Raw genomic sequence first — 19,999 nt, 5'->3', positions numbered from 1 at the left:
TGAGAAGAAGGAGAAGGAGAAGGAGGAGAAGGAGAAGGATGAGAAGAAGGAGAAGGATGAGAAGAAGGAGAAGGATGAGAAGAAGGAGAAGGATGAGAAGAAGGAGAAGGATGAGAAGAAGGAGAAGGATGAGAAGAAGGAGAAGGATGAGAAGAAGGATGAGAAGAAGGAGAAGGATGAGAAGAAGGACAGTTCTGTGACAGTTTCTGTCTATTTCTGACAGTTCTGTGACATTCACTCCATACAGCGGTTTCAACCGCTGTATGGAGGGAATGTCCCAGAACTGTCAGAAATAGTCTATTTCTGACAGTTGTGGGACATTCACTCCATACAGCGGTTTCAACCGCTGTATGGAGGGAATGTCCCAGAACTGTCATAAATAGTCTATTTCTGACAGTTCTGGGACATTCACTCCATACAGCGGTTGAAACATTGTATCTATTTGTTTCCATAAATGACATTCTGCAGATACACTTAGAGGAGCTCTGCAGATACACTTTTTGCCGGCTTGGAATTATTCTTATTTTCATCCTACTTCTTCTTCTTCTTCTTCTTCTTCATCCTCATCCTCATCCTCTTCTTCTTCTTCTGAGGATGAGGATGAAGAAGAAGTAGGATGAAAATAAGATTAATTCCAAGCCGGCAAAAAGTGTATCTGCAGAGCTCCTCTAAGTGTATCTGCAGAATAGAGGAACTCTGCACATACACTTTTTGCCGGCTTGGAATTATTCTTATTTTCATCCTACTTCTTCTTCTTCTTCTTCATCCTCATCCTCTTCTTCTTCTGAGGATGAGGATGAGGATGAAGAAGAAGAAGAAGAAGTAGGATGAAAATAAGAATAATTCCAAGCCGGCAAAAAGTGTATGTGCAGAGCTCCTCTAAGTGTATGTGCAGAGCTCCTCTAAGTGTATCTGCAGAATAGAGGAACTCTGCACATACACTTTTTGCCGGCTTGGAATTATTCTTATTTTCATCCTACTTCTTCTTCATCCTCATCCTCTTCTTCTTCTGAGGATGAGGATGAAGAAGAAGAAGAAGAAGAAGTAGGATGAAAATAAGATTAATTCCAAGCCGGCAAAAAGTGTATGTGCAGAGCTCCTCTAAGTGTATCTGCAGAGCTCCTCTAAGTGTATCTGCAGAATAGAGGAACTCTGCACATACACTTTTTGCCGGCTTGGAATTATTCTTATTTTCATCCTACTTCTTCTTCTTCTTCTTCATCCTCATCCTCTTCTTCTTCTGAGGATGAGGATGAAGAAGAAGAAGAAGAAGTAGGATGAAAATAAGAATAATTCCAAGCCGGCAAAAAGTGTATGTGCAGAGCTCCTCTAAGTGTATGTGCAGAGCTCCTCTAAGTGTATCTGCAGAATAGAGGAACTCTGCACATACACTTTTTGCCGGCTTGGAATTATTCTTATTTTCATCCTACTTCTTCTTCCTCATCCTCTTCTTTTTCTTCTGAGGATGAGGATGAAGAAGTAGAAGAAGAAGAAGAAGTAGGATGAAAATAAGAATTCCAAACCGGCAAAAAGTGTATGTGCAGAGTTCCTCTATTTCTGACAGTTCTCTGACAGCTTCTTCACATGTACAGCGGTTGAAACAACTGTATCCTAAATGGAAACTAATAGATACAATGTTTCAACCGCTGTACATGTGTTCCTTCTGTCAGAGAACTGTCAGAAATAGCGGAGCTCTCTGCAGGGACACTTTTGCCGGCTGATCGGGAAAAATCCGATTCGCGCACCCGAAGTAGGCAAATATTCGGATTCGCCGCAAATCGAATTTTTCCTGAAATTCGTATCGAATTCCGGTTCGCCTGGTTCGATTCGCTCATCTCTAATAATTACCTAACCTGCACTCCCTCACAGTTCATTGCTTCTCTGCAGCTGGTAAGAAAACTCAGCAATTCCAGGTATGGAGGAGCATCTGACCTGCTCCTCTGTTTCAGTATTCTAGCCTAGCAGCCAATTGTTAGGCCCAAGCAGTGTCACATGACAGGAAGAGACATCACTGCTTCCCTGGGTTCCCAACACAGCCAATTGTAGTGCCAACAGCAGAGGAGCATTGAGGTAAGAAGAGTATACAGTGTAGCATTCAGAAGCTGCCCTTTGCAGAAACACCATGAAGTACCTGGCATGGGCAAGGTACTTTAGCAGGGTTTCGTTAAGTATTTTTTTTTTATCACTTTTAGGTAAACTCTTTTTCAGTGTTGTTCATTCTGTCTATTTTTTGTTGTAGTGTTTCATAAAATATTTCACTTGAAAATAAATTTGCATTAAATATGTCTATGGACTTCTTGCATTAAATCCTTCCATTACTTTCAACAACATTGGCAACTGCCGTGGTTGAACATTTCTGGAATGACGAAATTCAACATTACGTTTGCAGTCTGCCTAGACATCATGAGGGCCCACCAAAATGCCTAACCCTCTTTGAGAATCAATGCTGAAAGGATCCGCACTTAAAAAGTTTAGTTTCTGAATAATATGCTTCCCTGACCAATTCAATCAATTCAGGCTCCCTTTTCTATACATACAAGTGGGCTGCAGACCTTGGCAGACCTCCAGACACTGCTATGTGAGCTAAAATTTGGCTCACCTTCTCTAAATGTTCCAGAACATCTTTGCCCAGGTAAACACTCACAAGATTCTCTCCCAATGGTATATGACCCCTGATCTTATTGCTAAGTTTACTCCCTCGGTTTCTCTGATGTGCTTCTGGGGTTGTAAAGAATGTGGAAACCTCCACATCTGGTGGACCTGCCCTAAAACAATCCAATTTTGAATACGTGTTTATGCTATGATTCGCTCCATTGTTGAAGTTGCCTTAGCTCGCAACCCGTAGGAAGCCCTACTACAGTGCCTTAATAAAGAATTCATATCCCTTGAAACTTTCCACATTTTGTTATGTTACAACCAAAAACGTAAATGTATTTTATTGGGATTTTATGTGATAGACCAACACAACATGAAGTGGAAAAAAATGATTAAAGGTTTTCAACATTTTTCACAAATAAATATCTGAAAAGTGTGGCGTGCATTTGTATTCAGCCCCTTTACTCTGATACCCCTAAAATCTAGTGGAACAATTGCCTTCAGAAGTCACCTAATTAGTAAATAGAGTCCACCTGTGTGTAATTTTATCTCAGTCTAAATACAGCTGTTCTGTGAACCTCAGAGGTTTATTAGAGAACATTAGTGAACAAACAGCATCATGAAGGCCAGGGAACACATCAGACAGGTCAGGGATAAAATTGTAGAGATTTTTAAAGCAGAATTAGGTTATAAAAAATATCCCAAGCTTTGAACATCTCACGGAGCACTGTTAAATCCATCATCCGAAAATGGAAAGAGTATGGCACCACTGTAATCCTACCAAGACCTGGCTGTCCACCTAAACTGGCAGGGCAAGGAGAGCATTAATCAGAGAAGCAGCCAAGAGGCCCATGGTAACTCTGGAGGAGCTGCAGAGATCCACAGCTCAGGTGGGAGAATCTGTCCACAGGACAACTATTAGTCGTGCACTCAACAAATCTGGCTTTTATGGAAGAGTGGCAAGAAGAAAGCCATTGTTGAAAGAAAGCCATAAGAAGTCCCATTTGCAATTTGCGAGAAGCCATGTGGGGGACACAGCAAAGGTGCTCTGGTCAGATGAGACTAAAATTGAACTTTCTGGCCTAAAAGCAAAACGCTATGTGTGGCGGAAAACTAACACTGCACCTCACTCTGAACACACCATCCCACAGTGAAACATGGTGGTGGCAGCATCATGTTGTAGGGATGCTTTTCTTCAGTAGAGACAGGGAAGCTGGTCAGAGTTGATGGGAAGTTGGATGGAGACAAATACAGGGCAATTTTAGAAGAAAACTTGTTAGAGTCTGCAAAACACTTGAGACTGGGACAGAAGTTCACCATCCAGCAGGACAACGACCCTAAACATACAGCCAGAGCTACAATGAAATGGTTTAGATGAAAGCATATTCAAGTGGTAGAATGGCCCAGTCAACGTCCAGACCTAAATCCAATTGAGAATCTGTGGCAAGACTTGAAAATTGCTGTTCACAAACGCTCTCCATCCAATTTGACAGAGCTTGAGCTATTTTGCAAAGAAGAATGGGCAAAAATGTCCCTCTCTAGATGTACAAAGCTGTTAGAGACATACCGAAAAGACTTGCAGCTGTAATCACAGCTAAAGGTGGTTCTACAAAGTATTGACTCAGGGGGGCTGAATACAAATGCATGCCACACTTTTCAGATACTTATTTGTAAAAAAGTTTGAAAACCATTTATCATTTACCTTCAACTTCACAATTATGTGCCACTGTGTTGGTCTATCACATAAAAGCCCTATAATATACATTTATGTTTTTGGTTGTTACATGACAAAATGTGGAAACTCTCAAGGGGTATGAATACTTTTTAAGGCACTGTACATGAGCCTATTCTATGTCTATCTAAGATTCAGAGGAAATTGGTGGGCTTTGAGTTCCTGGCCGCAAGTCAGACTCTTGCCCCCGTGTAGAGACAACCTTTTCTTAACCACTTACAGACTGCCCACAGTACATTTACTGCTACAAGGCTCACCTATATATATATATATATATATATATATATATATATATATATATATATATATATACACGGGATTCTGCATTTCCGGGTAGGGGGCTAGCACGAGCTGCGTGCACGCCCTATCTGTGCTGCCTATCATGGCCCTGGGTGTCAATCAACCCACTGGCAACCAGTGATTACCGGCAATCCGACAGGGAGGAGGGCTGCATTGTTAACCAACAGCCCTCCTCCTTATCAGTTTGGGCACACTTCTCGGGATGGCTGAGCACAGCCATCCCGATCAGTGTGCTTACAGTGAAGCACACCCCCCGCCCCCTAGCAAAACACTCCCATCACACAGTTAACCCTTTGATTGCCCCTCATGTTAACCCGTTCCTACCCAGTACCGTTAGTACAGTGTCAGTACTTTTTTTCCAGTGTTCCCCCCAGTGTCAGAATGTCCCCGCAGTTCCGCTATAAGTCACTGATCGCCTCCATTATTAGTATAAAAAAAATTCCAGTATCTCTACCGCCATTTGTAAATGCTATAACTTTCACGTAAACCAAGACATATCGCAGAATACATTTTGACCTAAATTTATGACAAAATTTTATTAAATTTTTTTACTGGACATGTTTAGTAGCATAAAGTACAAAATATTGTTTTTTGCTCAAAATTGTCGTTCTTTTTTATAGGGCAAAAAAAACCGCACAGGCGATCAAATACCACTGAAAGACAGCACAATTCATGGGAAAAAAGGACGTCAATTTCATTTGGGTGTAGCATTGCATGACCGCGCAATTGTCAGTTAAAATAACGCAGCGCCATAACGCAAACTGCTTCTTTAACTGCTTCCTGACTGCCCTATAGCAGAAATACTGCTACAGGGCGGCACAGGTGCGCAAAATCATATATACGTGATTTGCGTTCCTGTGGTTTTCACGCCCCTCCCAGATTGCCTGTCAGCACACCAGTAATCACACTTAACCCCTTGATTGCCAAGAACACGCTCATACACAATAAACCTCCATTGCTAGTATAGTGTCTGAATGGATCAATATCTTTGATCAGATCAGCACTATACCAGCATTCACATTAGTATAGTGTCTCCAAAAACACAGCGTTAGCGGGATCAGGCCCAACACCTGTCAGCACCTGCGTTTAGCCCCTACGCTTACCCCCCCTCCCCCAGCAAGTGCAGTGTCAGTAGATCAATGTCACTTAATAAACTGCACACAAAACCGCAGTGTTTGCAGAATCAGGTCTGATCTCTTATATGCATCAGAGTGCCAGTACTAGTGCCACGCTACCTTTTGGTGAACTGGCAAGCACCAGCGGCCTAGTACATCCTGGTCTTTCACAAACCAGCACTGCAGTATCACTTTGTGACGTGGCGAGTCCCATAAGTGCAGTAAAAGCTGGTGCGGTGGCGAGCACAAGTATTGTCCCGCAACCACCAAGAATTCACACACAGGCCCGTAGAAACCCCTAATATCCTTCCAGATGTGATTGCAAATCCTGATTGGCAGCCCACAAATTCTGCAGCACCTGTACTTCCCCCATTCACTGCCCAACCCAGAATGTAGGTGGAAACAGCAAATTTAACTGCTCCCCTTGATTTTTTTGGAGCTGTTTTTCACGGAAGATCTGTATGCATTGATTGTGGATCAAAGCAATTTGTATGCACAACAATGTATCTCCGCCAACCCAAATTCAAACCTTGCCAGACCATTCACATGGAAACCCATTACGGTTTTGAAATTTAAATTTTTTTTGGGCCTAACCCTCAACATGGGCATTACTAAAAAAAATAACTGTATTGGTCCACAGACCCGATTCACCATATGCCCATGTTCTCTGCTGCTATGGCCAGGCATAGATATGAGAGTATAATGTGTTTTATGTATTTCAATGACAATACACTCTGTCGTCCTCAGGGAGACCCTGAATTTGACCGGTTCCACAAAATGCAGCCCCTCATATATCACCTTAATCAAAAATGTGCAGATGTCTATACTCCCCAGCAAAAAAATCTGCATTGATGAGTTCCTCATTCATTTTTCTGGCCGCCTTGCATTCAAACAATTTCTCTCCAGTAAGCGTGCCAAATATGGGGTCAAGATGTATAAGGCCTGTGAGAGGGCAACAGACTATACATATAAGTTTCGGATTTATGAGGGAAAAGATTGTTTGGCATCTATTTACTCAGCATACCATCATCTTTTATATAGTTTACCAAATAATTGGACTATATATTGTGTTTTTGTGCATTAAAAGTAAAAAAAGTGTTTGTTTTTTTTAATTTGCATTTGAAAAATTGCTGCGCGAGTACCATGTGACATAAAAAATTGCAGCATGCACCATTTTAGTCACTAGGGTGTCTGCTTTAAAAAAATATATAATGTTTGGGGGTTCAAAGTAATTTCCTAGCAAAAAATACAGATTTTTTTCATATGTCAGAAAAGGTTTGGTCTTCAGGTGGTTAGAAGAGTGAATGATGCGTGGCATAAACTTATAATGCTGGGCATAAAATGCCCCCACCCTCCAAAATGACCCCTTTTTGGAAAGTAGACGCCCCAAACTATTTGCTGAGAGGCACGTTGAGTCAATAGAAGAATTTATTTTTTGGAAAATTACAAAAAAAAGTTTTTGTTTTTATTACACAAAGTTGTCACTTAAATGATTTATTGCTCACACATGCCATGGGTATATGTGGAATTACTCCCCAAAATACATTCTGCTACTTCTCCTGAGTATGGGGGTACCACGTGTGAGAGACGTTTTGGCATTCCAGCCAAGTACAGGACCCCAAAATCCAATAAGCATCTTCGGGCTTTTAAAGGGCTTTATTTCCTCATTACACTTCCTGACTACCTATCACAGTTTCGGAGGCCCTGAAATGCCAGGATAGCACCAAATCCCCCCCCCCCAAATGTTCCTTTTTTGGAATGTAGACACCCCAAGGAATTTGATAAGGAGCATGGTGAGTATTTTGCAGATCTCGTAGGCACAAGTTTTTGAAAAATGAAGAAAGAAAACAGAAACATATTTTTTCTTTTTTTATATTTCAAAACCTTGTGATATCTGCAAAATACTCACCATGCCTCTTTTTAAACTCCTTGGGGTGTCTACTTTCCAAAAAGGGGTCATTTGGGGGGGGTGCTATCCTGGCATTTCAGGGCCTCCGAAACTGTGATAGGTAATGAGGAAGTCAAATTAGGAAGTTACACACCTTCAGGCTATCAAAGTGGTCATTGGAATTCAGGCTCCTGTATGTGGCTAGGCTCCCAAAATGTCTCACACGTGGTATCCCCATACTCGGTAGAAGTAGCAGAATGTATTTTGTGGTGTAATTCCACATATACCCATGGCTTGTGTGAGAAACATAGAATTTAAAGGACAACTTTGTGTAAAAAAAAAAAAGTTTTTGTCATTTTCCAAAAACTTGTGGGAAAAAAATAAATCTTCCATGGACTCAATATGCCTCTCAGCAGATAGCTTAGGGTGTCTACTTTCTGAAAAGGGGTCATTTGAGGGTGTTTGTACTGTCCTGGTATTTTAGCACCTCAAGAAATGTGATAGGCAGTCAGAAAGTAAAAGCTGTGTAAACTCCATTATCTATACCATAGTTTGTAGAGACTATAACTTTCACACAAAGCAATCAATATACACTTATTGGGATTTTGTTAACCAAAAACATGTAGCAGAATACATTTTGGCCTAAATTTATGACATTTGAGTTTTTTGGATATTTTTTTGTGACGGAAATGAGAAAATATTAAACGCTATAACTTTCACACACAGCAATCAATATACACTTATTGGGATTTTTTTTACCAAAAACATGTAGCAGAATACATTTTGGCCTAAATTTATGATTAAGTTACTATATATTTTTTATAGCCGAAAGTAAAAAATATAGTTTTTCTTCAAAATTTTAAATGTTTTTTGTTTATAGAGCAAAAAAATAAAAAGCGCACAGGAGATCAAATACCACCTAAAGAAAGCTCTATTTGTGTGAAGAAAAGGACATAAATGTTGTTTTGGTACAGCATTGCATGACTGTGCAATTATCAGTTGAAATAGTTCAGCGCTGAATAGCAAAAAAGAGGCCTGGTCATTAAGGGGAGTAAATCCTCAGGATGGCAAGTGGTTAATGATGGTAAAGTTAAACAGAGGCCCATGGGCATTATGGTGCATGAGAAGCTCATTTCAATTTTGGAAGATACGCACGCCCAATACCTGGGGAGGGAGGTTTGGGGCCTTTGGATAGATTATAATACTCTGGCGAATATCAACCAAGCTTTGCTTTCATGTAACCTGCCTCAATAGAAGCTGCTGAAGCCTAATGGTGGGACAATTTTGATACCCCCCGTCACCTTTTTCCTCCTCCCCTTCTTTCTTACTACTTTTTTTTTAGGGTCAGTAGTGTATCCTCAGTGCACAGAGATTTAAAGTCAGCTGGTCTCTGCTTCCAATGTAAGGGGGCACTCTGATGGAGACACTGATGTAAGGAGGGGCTCTGATGGGGGCGCTGAAGTAAGGGGGCATCCTGATTAGGAACTTGATGTAAGGGGGACTCTGATGGAGTCCTGATGTAAGGAGAGACTCTGATAGGGCCCTGACTAAGGAGGGACTCTGATGAGTATTTTGTTTTGCCATCAAATATTTGTAAAATATATTTGTGATCCTCGTACTGAAAAGTTTGAAGACCCCCCGCTTTAGTGGGTAGTGCGCCCCTAAATGCAGACAGTGTGCACTTGGGGACGTGCACCCACACAACTGTAAAACTGGGAGCAGCAGCTGTGTTCATGCAGTTCTACGTCCCGTTTGACATGAAAGACTACCTGCACAGGGATGCATGGAACACCTTTTTAGCTCCGTGCACGCAAACAAGGTCCTCACACTTCTGTACACTGTATTACACACTGAATGATACACTGCCTCACGGATGACTTGGATTGTTTTTTGGTTCAAGCTTGCTGAGTGATGAGGTGCCGAGTACAGCAGAATGATTCAATGCTTCTTTCCAGAGTTACAGAGATAGGGACATGGGGACATGGAGAACAGCCGCAGTGACATCAGTATAACAGTAAACTCACCTGCCACATTAATTTTATCCAGGCCATTATAAAGGAGAACAAAATCAAAAACACAGCCTTTACTCTCTTCAACGTCAAAGACGAGAAAGGTGACCTAGACAAAAGAGAGTGAAAGCTGTTTAGCAAGTGTATTTCCACTTTGGCAGCCAGATTGGGATAACACCTACTGTATATTTGTTACAAGTCTCCTTGTACATAGCATCATTTAAAAAATTAAAAAAAAAAATGAAGCTTACCATTTTTAGATGTTCTTTTTCTACAAGGGAAAATTCTTCATAATTAAGTTAACACAAAAAAAAAATGTTCTCCATTGTCTTATTGTATATTGGAACACAGCCACCCTCTATTGCTCACTCCTGAGGTGGTGTGCGTAGAAGAATGTACTGTACATGGCCGTAACTAACACATGAGGCTTGTTCCAAGCAATTGAAAGTGAGGGGAAAAGGAGAGGTTTGATAATTCACAGAGAACAATACCAAGAGGCAGAAAAACACAGTAAAAAAACATTTAATGAATAATAGATTGTAGGCCATTAACCACATCCCAACCGCCCTATAGCAGATATACTGCTACAGGGTGGCAGGGGTGCTCAAAATCATGTATATATATGTGATTTTGTATATCTGGGTAGGGGGCGTGCGCAAGCGCGCGGGTCCCGGTCGGTGATTCTCCGCCGCCACCCAGTGATTACCGAGCATCTCCGACGGAGAGGAGGACTGCTTTGTTTACGAACAGTCCTCCTCCCTGTCGGCTTGGGCACACTGCTCTGGATGGCTGTGCACAGCACAGCACAGCCATCCAGAGCAGTGTGCTTACAGTGAAGCAATACACCGCCCCCTAGTAAAACACTCCCAGCACACTGTTAACCCTTTGATCACCCTCATGTTAACCCCTTCCTGCCCAGTGTCAGTGCTTTTTTTTTTAATCACTGATCACTATATTGGTGTCACTGGGGATGTCAGTGACACCAAGTCAGTTCCCCCCAAGTGTCAGAATGCCCGCCACAGTCCCGCTATAAGTCACTGATTGTCACCATTACCAGTATCTATACTGCCATTTGTAAACGCTATAACTTTCACGTAAACCAATTAATGTATTGGGATTTTTTATAGCAAAGACATGTAGCACAATACATTTTGGCATAAATTTATGACAAAATTTGATTTTTTACATTTTTTTTACTGGACATGTTTAATAGCAAAAAGTCAAAAATATAGTTTTTTTCTCAAAATTGTTGGTCTTTTTTTTTTTTTATAGCGCAAAAACTAAAAATGAATAGATGAACAAATACCACCAAACGAAAGCTCAATCAATGGGAAAATAATGTAAATTTCATTTTGGTGCAGCGTTACATGACTGCGCAATTGTCAGTTAAAGTTATGCAGCGCTGCAACGCAAAAAATGTACTGGTCACGAAGGGGGGAAAATCATCTGGAGGGCAAGTGGTTAAGTAATGGGTGTGTAGATTATTTTTGGGAGAATAAGGATATCACTTCAGCCTTGTCTGTACTGTCTTCCCTTAAAAAAAAAACTATTAAAAACTGCACCCAAAAGGCAGGTAGAGGGCTTAGAACTAATCACCGAAACTGCCTGTGGGCTTCCTGACGCTGATCTTTCCGCATTACTGACTTACCATGCCTTGTCCTGCATTGTTCAGGACAGTTAATAGGGGACGCTGAAACCCTGGGGTTTTTCTGCAGGTTTCTTCACACTGTGGTCCCTGCAGTCTCTTCTCCGCTATACTCCTCTGACATCACCAATTCCAATGCAGAGCACATAGCCCTGTATTGGAATTGAGGACGCCAAGAGACATTCCACCACTGAAGCATAGGGCAGTTGAGAGTGCTGAAGGAGTGGGGGATCAGGTAGGTAAATGTGCTTTTCGAATCCCCTAGAACTAAACCAGTTTTAAAGTGACACTGAATTCTGGTGTAAAAGAAAAATATATTTAGGTCTGTATTCCTAACTGAAAAAAATATTTTGCTCTTAGTCACCAAATCTACAAATTCCTTTCTTTGTGCTGTGATCTGACTTCCTGTTAGAGGGTGGCTACGTTAATTCTCCATGGTTCCACTGTATATAGGAAAGCACTTACCCTCTCTTGCATGTGCCTGAGATGGACTATGGGATGTGTAGTGCGCACAGAGCACTGAACATCACCAATACTAACATGCACTGCTTGTTCCAAAGAAACAGAAGTGAGGGAGAAAAGAAGAGTTTTAAGAGTTCACAGATGACATTACTAAGAGCCAGAAAAACACAGTAGGAAACAATTTTAAGTAGTGGATATGTATGGATTATTTTTGGAAAATAAATACCGTATTTTTTGCTCCATAAGACGCACTTTTTTCCCCCCAAAAAAGGGGGGGAAATGTCAGTGCATCTTATGGAGCGAATATGGAGCGGCCGGTCAGGTATTCCCACCGCCGCCGCCGTGTCAGAATACCAGGCCGGCCGCTCGTCTCTTCTCTGCAGTAGAACCTTACCTGTCCCTTGGTCCAGCGCTGTACAGTCTTCCCGCGTCGGCATCTTTAGTGTGGGCTCTCGGCTGTGACAGCTGGGTGCCCAGTGCGCATGCACGAGAATGACACAGGACAGGTCCCAGAAGACTCCGGACCAATCACAAAGTGCAGCGCTTCTCGCGCAGTGGGCACCCAGCTATCAGCCGGGTGCCCACACTAAAGGGAGGACAACTGTCAAATTCAGGTATCTGCTCTCCCTCCCCAAAGGTCTGCAGTCTCTTAGTCATCCCCTGTACTGTCTGCAGTCTCTGGTCAGGCCCTGTACTGTCTGCAGTCTCTTGGTCATCCCTGTACTGTCTGCAGTCTCTGGTCATCCCCTGTATTGTCTGCAGTCTCTTGGTCATCCCCTGTATTTTCTACAGTCTCTTGGTCATCCCCTGTATTTTCTACAGTCTCTTGGTCATCCCCTGCACTGTCCGCAGTCTCTGGTCATCCCCTGTACTGTGTCCGCAGTCTCTTGGTCATCCCCTATACTGTCTGCAGTCTCTGGTCATCTCCTGTACTGTTCGCAGTCTCTGGTCATCTCTTGTACTGTGTCCGCAGTCTCTTGTCATCTTCTGTACTGTGTCCGCAGTCTCTGGTCATCTCTTGTACTGTCCGCAGTCTCTGGTCATCTCCTGTAGTATGTTCGCAGTCTCTGGTCATCTCCTGTACTATGTCCGCAGTCTCTGGTCATCTCCTGTACTGTCCGCAGTCTCTGGTCATCTCCTGTACTGTCCGCAGTCTCTGGTCATCTCCTGTACTGTGTCCGCAGTCTCTGGTCATCTCCTGTACTGTGTCCGCAGTCTCTGGTCATCTCCTGTACTATGTCCGCAGTCTCTGGTCATCTCCTGTACTATGTCCGCAGTCTCTGGTCATCTCCTGTACTATGTCCGCAGTCTCTGGTCATCTCCTGTACTATGTCCGCAGTCTCTGGTCATCTCCTGTACTATGTCTGCAGTCTCTGGTCATCTCCTGTACTATGTCTGCAGTCTCTGGTCATCTCCTGTACTATGTCTGCAGTCTCTGGTCATCTCCTGTACTATGTCTGCAGTCTCTGGTCATCTCCTGTACTATGTCTGCAGTCTCTGGTCATCTCCTGTACTATGTCTGCAGTCTCTGGTCATCTCCTGTACTATGTCTGCAGTCTCTGGTCATCTCCTGTACTATGTCTGCAGTCTCTGGTCATCTCCTGTACTATGTCTGCAGTCTCTGGTCATCTCCTGTACTATGTCTGCAGTCTCTGGTCATCTCCTGTACAATGTCTGCAGTCTCTGGTCATTTCCTGTACTGTGTCTGCAGTCCATTGGTTCAGAATATTTTTTTTCTTGTTTTCCGCCTCTAAAACCTAGGTGCATCTTATGGAGCGAAAAATACGGTATATAGTTTAGTGTCACTTTAACCTTGCAGTGTGGGAGGAGCTCCACTTTACTTTTTCTGAGACAAACTTTAATATCCAAATGTCAGTAATGCCAACCTTTATCCTTAAAGATGCTGGACAATTTATAATCCATTGGCAGTCTAGGTTGCTGCTGTATTTTTCTGGATGATGTATTGTCTGTATTTCTCCTTCTTCAGAAACAACAGCGACAGATCCACACTGAGAATCTGGAATGACAATGATATGCTGATCTAATGTGGTATAAGAAAGATCACCAAAGATGAAAGAAACTTCAGTAATAAAGAATAAGTAATGCACATCAGTGCTGGACAGGAATAACGCTGGATCCATTTGATATTGTCATCTGTAGCCTTGAAACCAGCTCAGCTTGCGTCTGCTCTGCCCCATGTATTCTCCTCTTCCTAGCACTCTAATATTTTCTAAAACTAATCAGAATATTCCTAGTCACAGAACAGCTTTTCTCAATCGTTTAAACATGGAGGGACCCCTGAAATAACTTTCCGGTCTCAATGAAATGCTGCTAATAATTATTAGTACATTAGCATGATGATTATGGAGAAAAATCCTTCTTACATTTGTTGTCAGTGGGAGGAATCCTCCTCGCACAAATGGCTAAAAAATCATTGGTGTCACTGGCAACTTATTTAATGTGTTCCTAAACCTAGGACCTTCCATGCACTATATCTGGTATCCCACAGTACACACAACATGGAATGCAATTATTTTAGTAAATATAGACTGCTAAATACCTTTTCTCATCAGCAGTTAGAGCAGTCTTGTGACTTCAGCAGAGCAAAGCTTGTAGGAAGTTTTCTTCTGCTTTAGGAGGATGGGAAGGTCCTGGCCTCTGTATGGACAGTGCTGATTGGCCCTGTGCTGATCACATGCACTTTTCCAAGAAAAAAAAACCCTCTCTAGCAATACATACTAAACCGAGATAATAAACATAAAAAACTAAAATAATGCAGTTGCATAAGTGTGCACACCCTCTTATAACTGGGGATATAGCTGTGTTCAGAATTAAGCAATCACATTCAAAATCATGTTAAATAGGAGTCAGTACACACCTGCCAGCATTTAATGTGCCTCTGATTAAACCCAAATAAAGTTCAGCTGTTCTAGTAGGTCTTTCCTGACATTTTCTTAGTCACATCCTACAGCAAGAGGGCTTCCAAAGCATCAGAGGGATTTCACTGCTAAAAGGTATCAGTCAGGAGAAGGGTACGAAAGAATTTTCAAGGCATAAGATATACCATGGAACACAGTGAAGACAATCAACATCAAGTGGAGAAAATATGGCGCAACAGTGATATTACCAAGAACTGGACGTCCCACCAAAATTGATAAAAAGACAAGAAGATAACTGGTCTGGGAGGCTGGCAAGAGACCTACAGCAACATTAAAGGAGCTGCAGGAATATCTGGCCAGTACTGACTGTGTGGTACATGTGACAATAATCTCCCATTCTTCATATGTCTGGGCCAGGGGCGGACAGACTATTTGGGAACTCAAGCAATGCCCAAGGGCCCGGGGTCAGTAGGGGGCCCCATGAGATGCTCCTGGTACCTTTCACAGGCTTTTTTGGATGTGGTTTGAGTGTGGGCGAGGACGCAGAGGCCCCATGATCCCCTATTGCCCGGGGGCCCCATGAGTTGTCAGTCCACCCCTGGTCTGGGCTATGGGGTAGACTGGCAAGACAGAAGCCTTTTCTAATGAAGAAAAACATCCACGCCTGGCTACATTTTGCAAAAACACATCTGAAGTCTCCCAAAAACATGTGGGAAAATGTGTTAAGGTCTGATGAAACCAAGGTTGACCTTTTTGGCCATAATTCCAAAAGATATGTTTGGCGCAAAAACAACACTGCACATCACCAGAGAACACCATACCCACAATGAAGCATGGTGGTGGCAGTATCATGCTTTGAAGTTGTTTTTCTTCAGCTGGAACTGGGGCCTTAGTCAAGGTAGAGGGAATTATGAACAGTTCCAAATACCAGTCAATATTGCCACAAAACCTTCAGGCTTCTGCTAGAAAGCTGAACATGAAGAGGAGCGTCATCTTTCAGCATGATAACGACCCAAAGCATACATCCAAATCAACAAACGAATGGCTTCACCAGAAGAGATTAAAGTTTTGGAATGGCCCACCCAGAGCCCAGAACTGAATCAGACTGAAAATCTGTGGGGTGATCTGAAGAGGGCTGTACACAGGAGATGCCCTCGCAACCTGACAGATTTGGAGTGTTTTTGCAAGGAAGAGCGGGCAAATGTTGCCAAGTCAAGATGTGCCATGCTGATAGACTCATGCCCAAAAAGACTGAGTGTAATAAAATCAAAAGGTTCAAACTATTAGTTTAAGGGTGTGCACACTTATGCAACCATATTAGTTTAGTTTTTTATTTTTACTTCCCTCCACCTAAAAGATTTCAGTTTGTTGTTCAACTTCGTAGTAGACTTTAAAGGTCATATTTAAGGTGGAAAATGTTCCGAAATTATTTATCTTTGTCTCATTTTTTTACATCACAGAAACATGACATTTTAATAAGGGTGTGTAAACTTTTTATATCCACTGTACATATAAAGCATACACTGGCCATTTTTGAAAATGGTCGGGTTTAAAAATTGCAGAGGTACTATACGGTGCTACCGGTATACTGACTCTACGATTAAACTCTTTACAGACTGACACCCGTTAAGAGACTGCAGGTGGAACAAACTCTGTACCAGACAATACCAATAAATCGTCACATCAGGCTTTTATGGTGGAGAGCGTCTTCTTTTTTTTCTTGGATGGTTAAAATTCTTGAAAATTGGCCATATTTGAAAATAACATAATATAGGCCGGAATTAAAAAAACAACTTATTGCATACACAGCAATGTTTGAAGCAGAATCACCTGAATATTCTTCTGGTTCTACCGCCAGGTAGGACAGCACAAATCCAGTCCTGCATTCTTGAAAATCAGAGATGAATTTCAGGTTGACTTTATTTTTTTTGATAAGTAAAGGCCGAGGACGATCACTTCCACAGAATTTCCCTAGAATGAAAATGGAACTTTAAGAAAACAAATCTATTAGATAAAGTAAGTGGATGGTGTTGTCAAGAAGTTTGGATAGTGAAGAAATTGCTTTTAAAAAAGAAAAGAAATTGCTTTTACATTTGAAAGGAAAAGTGTAATGATTTTTGTTCATTAATTTTTTAGCTCATCTTTAAAGATGAATTTCAGGTATGGATATTTTTACAGTTAGTTTGGACTAATGTAAGTACTGTATGTATGTTCCAAACTTGGACCTGGAAGCTGGAAATCACTGTAGTAGGTACAGCAACTACAGCGATTTCCACTTGCTTCTGGGTCTCCTGCCAAGCAGCTGCACAGGACCTGGAATTCTTCTTTAAAATGGAAGTAAACTATATCTGAGCATCACAAACACTGTTTAAGTGATTTTTAATATTTAAAGCAAAAGCACCCATCCATCCATGCCCCCATGCTTTATTTTATTGAGAAAACACAGTAGAGCACATCATGGGGTACACAGGAGGGCACAGCTTCGGGAATAGCACAGCATGTTATGGGGCACAGCAGGACATATTACAGGGAACACAGCAGGGCATATAGGGCACACAGCTGGGCACAGCATGGTGAATCATGGGGAACACTGCAGAAGCACATCATGGGGCACACAGCAGGGCGGATCATTGGGCACACAGTAGGGCAGGTCACATGGCACACAACAGGGCATGGGGCACACTGCAGGGCACAGGGCACATCATAGAGCACACTGCAGGGCACAAAGCAGGGTATGGGGCACACACTAGGGCACAGAGCACATCATGGGGCACATTGCAGGGCACATCATGGGGCACACAGCAGGGCACAGAGCACATCATTGGGAACACTGCAGGGCACATCGCGGGGAACACAGTCGGGCACATCACAGGGCACGGGACAGATCACAGGGCACACCGCAGGACACACCATGGGGCACACAGCAGAAAACAGGGCATTGGGCACACAGCAGAAAAAGAGGCATGGGGCACACAGCAGAAAACGGGGCACGGGGAACACAGCAGGGTACATTGCTGTAGCAGTTTCCTTCACATGCAGAGTAGCATGGGAAACGGCTGTAATGAGCCGTATAAAAGGTGTATTTTTACAGAATGTTTGTAGTGTTCTCTATTAGAAATAAGAAAAGTGCTACAAAGCCATATTTGCCATCCTGAAAAATCTAAATTTTTAAATTTTATATTTCTAATCACTGGTTGTAAACATACCAGAAAATACTTACCAAATAAATATCCTTTTTCAAAATACACAGACAGATAATCCATGTCACAAGTGTAATCAAATTCCAGGTCAAAACGATCGAAAGAGATCAAAATGTGCTTTCTTTCAGGAACCAATATTGTCCATGTACACTTCCTAGGATGAAAAGTAGTGCTCAGAACACAGACACAATAAAAGGTGAGAAATGTCTGAACAAAGTTTATTTTCTTATTTGCCCCTGTGCCCTGGGGATGAAGTAGCCCATCCACCCTTCCAAAAGTTCTATACCTATTGAGTTCTCATTACCAATGTCAACCATAGTGTTTACATCCTTCTTGCTAGCTTCTTCACCCGAAGTCCAGGTATGCACAGCAGGATCCCATATATGTCTTTGGGCCAGAGGATGGACAGGTTCAGAAACTATAAAATGTTGGTGGAGGAGACTGGGCTACTTCAGCTCAGGAGGTTGGGGGAGAGGAATAAGGAAACTTTCTTTTAGGAATGTACCCCAGGACAGGTCCTAAGGTGAAGAAAATAATGAAGGGTTCACACCATCAGACCTTGGATTCCAAAGTAAAAGTCATTTTAAGTCATAATAAACCCAAAAACAAACATTTATTATATTGCAGCTGTAGCAATTGTACGTACAAATATGGACGCGAACATCCATTTTGCTAAAGATCATCCATCTTGTGTCATCCTCACTCCAAATCAGCCCCCCTCCCTTCTTGTTGAATGGCATGTGGTCTGGTGTGTGCTGAGTTCAGGAGTACATTGGACACAGCTGGATACCCTTCATAGTTGTAAACCCAATTCGCTGGCCCCTTGGTGTCTGTCCCACTTTTGTTCTGATCTGCTCGTAAAGCTATAAACCCGCCAGTCACTGGACTTGAAAGCATTCCGAAATAGCAGTAAAACATACATCTCATTTGGGAAACCATTTTTTTTTATACACTTTCATAACTTGTCGTAAGAAATACATTCAATAAAACAAAACATGTATTCAGAGAGGTCATTTTAATACAAGTCACCTGATACCTAACACCCCTAGATTACGTCTACCCAAGAGCAGAAAGCAATATCTCCGTAACCGTCACAGCCAGATATGTCATATCTGATGTCTGGACATTCAGAATATCATACTGCATATTATCCTAACAGTGGATAGGATGCTACATGTACCTATGGAAGGTTATTGACCATGTTATAACTTGGGATTTTGGTCCTAGCTTGGGTCTCCGCCTAAACCCCCCTCCCCAAATGAGGCGATTGGCCCTTGGCTTCAGAGACACCCCTGCTGGGGAAATACAAAATAGGCTGTCAGGCCTGGAGAAGTAAGATGAAGAGATTTCTCCCGTTTACATTAGAAACCAACTTTGGGAGAAACGGTACCCTTTTGCTCAGGACACTTGAATCTTCTTAAACCAAGTACTCTGGCAAGTATTCTACCTCTCTAAACTTCTTTCTGTTATCTCTCTGCTGTGTTATTGCTCTCTGTATTTATATATATATATTGGCTACATCTTTTTCTGTAAATATTTTTATTTCACCATTTTGACCTTTTTAGTAATAAATCCTAATGTCTGAAAAGTGTTGAACTGTTTCTAAAGCTCTTTAATGCAAACTAAGAATCCCTGTCTCTGAAGAGCGCTACTGTGTGTTTTAAACTTCTGCATACATCTGCCTGCGGTAACAGTGTGTATGCAGACCCTTATTCAAACATCATAGTGTTACTGCTAAGATTGGTGAGTTTCCTCCTCCTCTGTACAAAAAAAGGTGGTGGTGGCAGTGTGAAGGGTTAATTGCGTAATTAACCTGACCCAGTAACAATCGCTCTCAGGCTGTGGCACATAGATTGTGGTCCAGTGAGCTGGAAAAATCTTTGTGCAGGGTGCAACTGAGCATGGCATTGTTATGCATGTGACAGCGTGGTTTTAGATTGGCTAGTCCTTCGGTCACGAGTTGGTGAGAAGGGCTGAGGGTCTGATGCCGCGCGCCCGTCACAGCAGCGTACTAATTCATAGATGAGATGGCTGCATTCGTTTTCCTTTTTAGGCGTTCTTTCTTTAATTTTCACCTGGTGATCTGGCCAATAAGGCTATAGCTTTTCAATATATCAGTTAAGGGTGTGGAGACAATCCATCTTCCACTGACAGGGGTGCTTACAATGATCAGC

At 42.2% G+C, this 19,999-nt stretch overlaps 1 protein-coding gene across 1 annotated transcript in view; it reads right to left on the bottom strand.

Moving 5' to 3' along the window:
- OVCH2 (ovochymase 2) overlaps window positions 1–19,999 on the bottom strand; it is a 102,734-nt gene that overhangs the window by 51,629 nt on the left and 31,106 nt on the right. The window contains exons 9-12 of the mRNA XM_089675920.1: window positions 17,846–17,979; window positions 16,456–16,596; window positions 13,633–13,763; window positions 9,655–9,748 (exon numbers count right to left, since the gene is read on the bottom strand). Coding sequence (XP_089532046.1) covers window positions 9,655–9,748; window positions 13,633–13,763; window positions 16,456–16,596; window positions 17,846–17,979 — 500 coding nt within the window. The remainder of the gene's footprint in view (window positions 1–9,654; window positions 9,749–13,632; window positions 13,764–16,455; window positions 16,597–17,845; window positions 17,980–19,999) is intronic.

This window comes from Staurois parvus, unplaced genomic scaffold (genome assembly GCF_062004578.1).
Source record: "Staurois parvus isolate SC_StPar_1 unplaced genomic scaffold, SC_StPar_1.0 ptg000159l, whole genome shotgun sequence".
Classification (NCBI taxonomy): domain Eukaryota; kingdom Metazoa; phylum Chordata; class Amphibia; order Anura; family Ranidae; genus Staurois; species Staurois parvus.
Note: the sequence above shows the minus strand (reverse complement) of the source record. Positions and strands in the feature narration are given on the sequence as shown.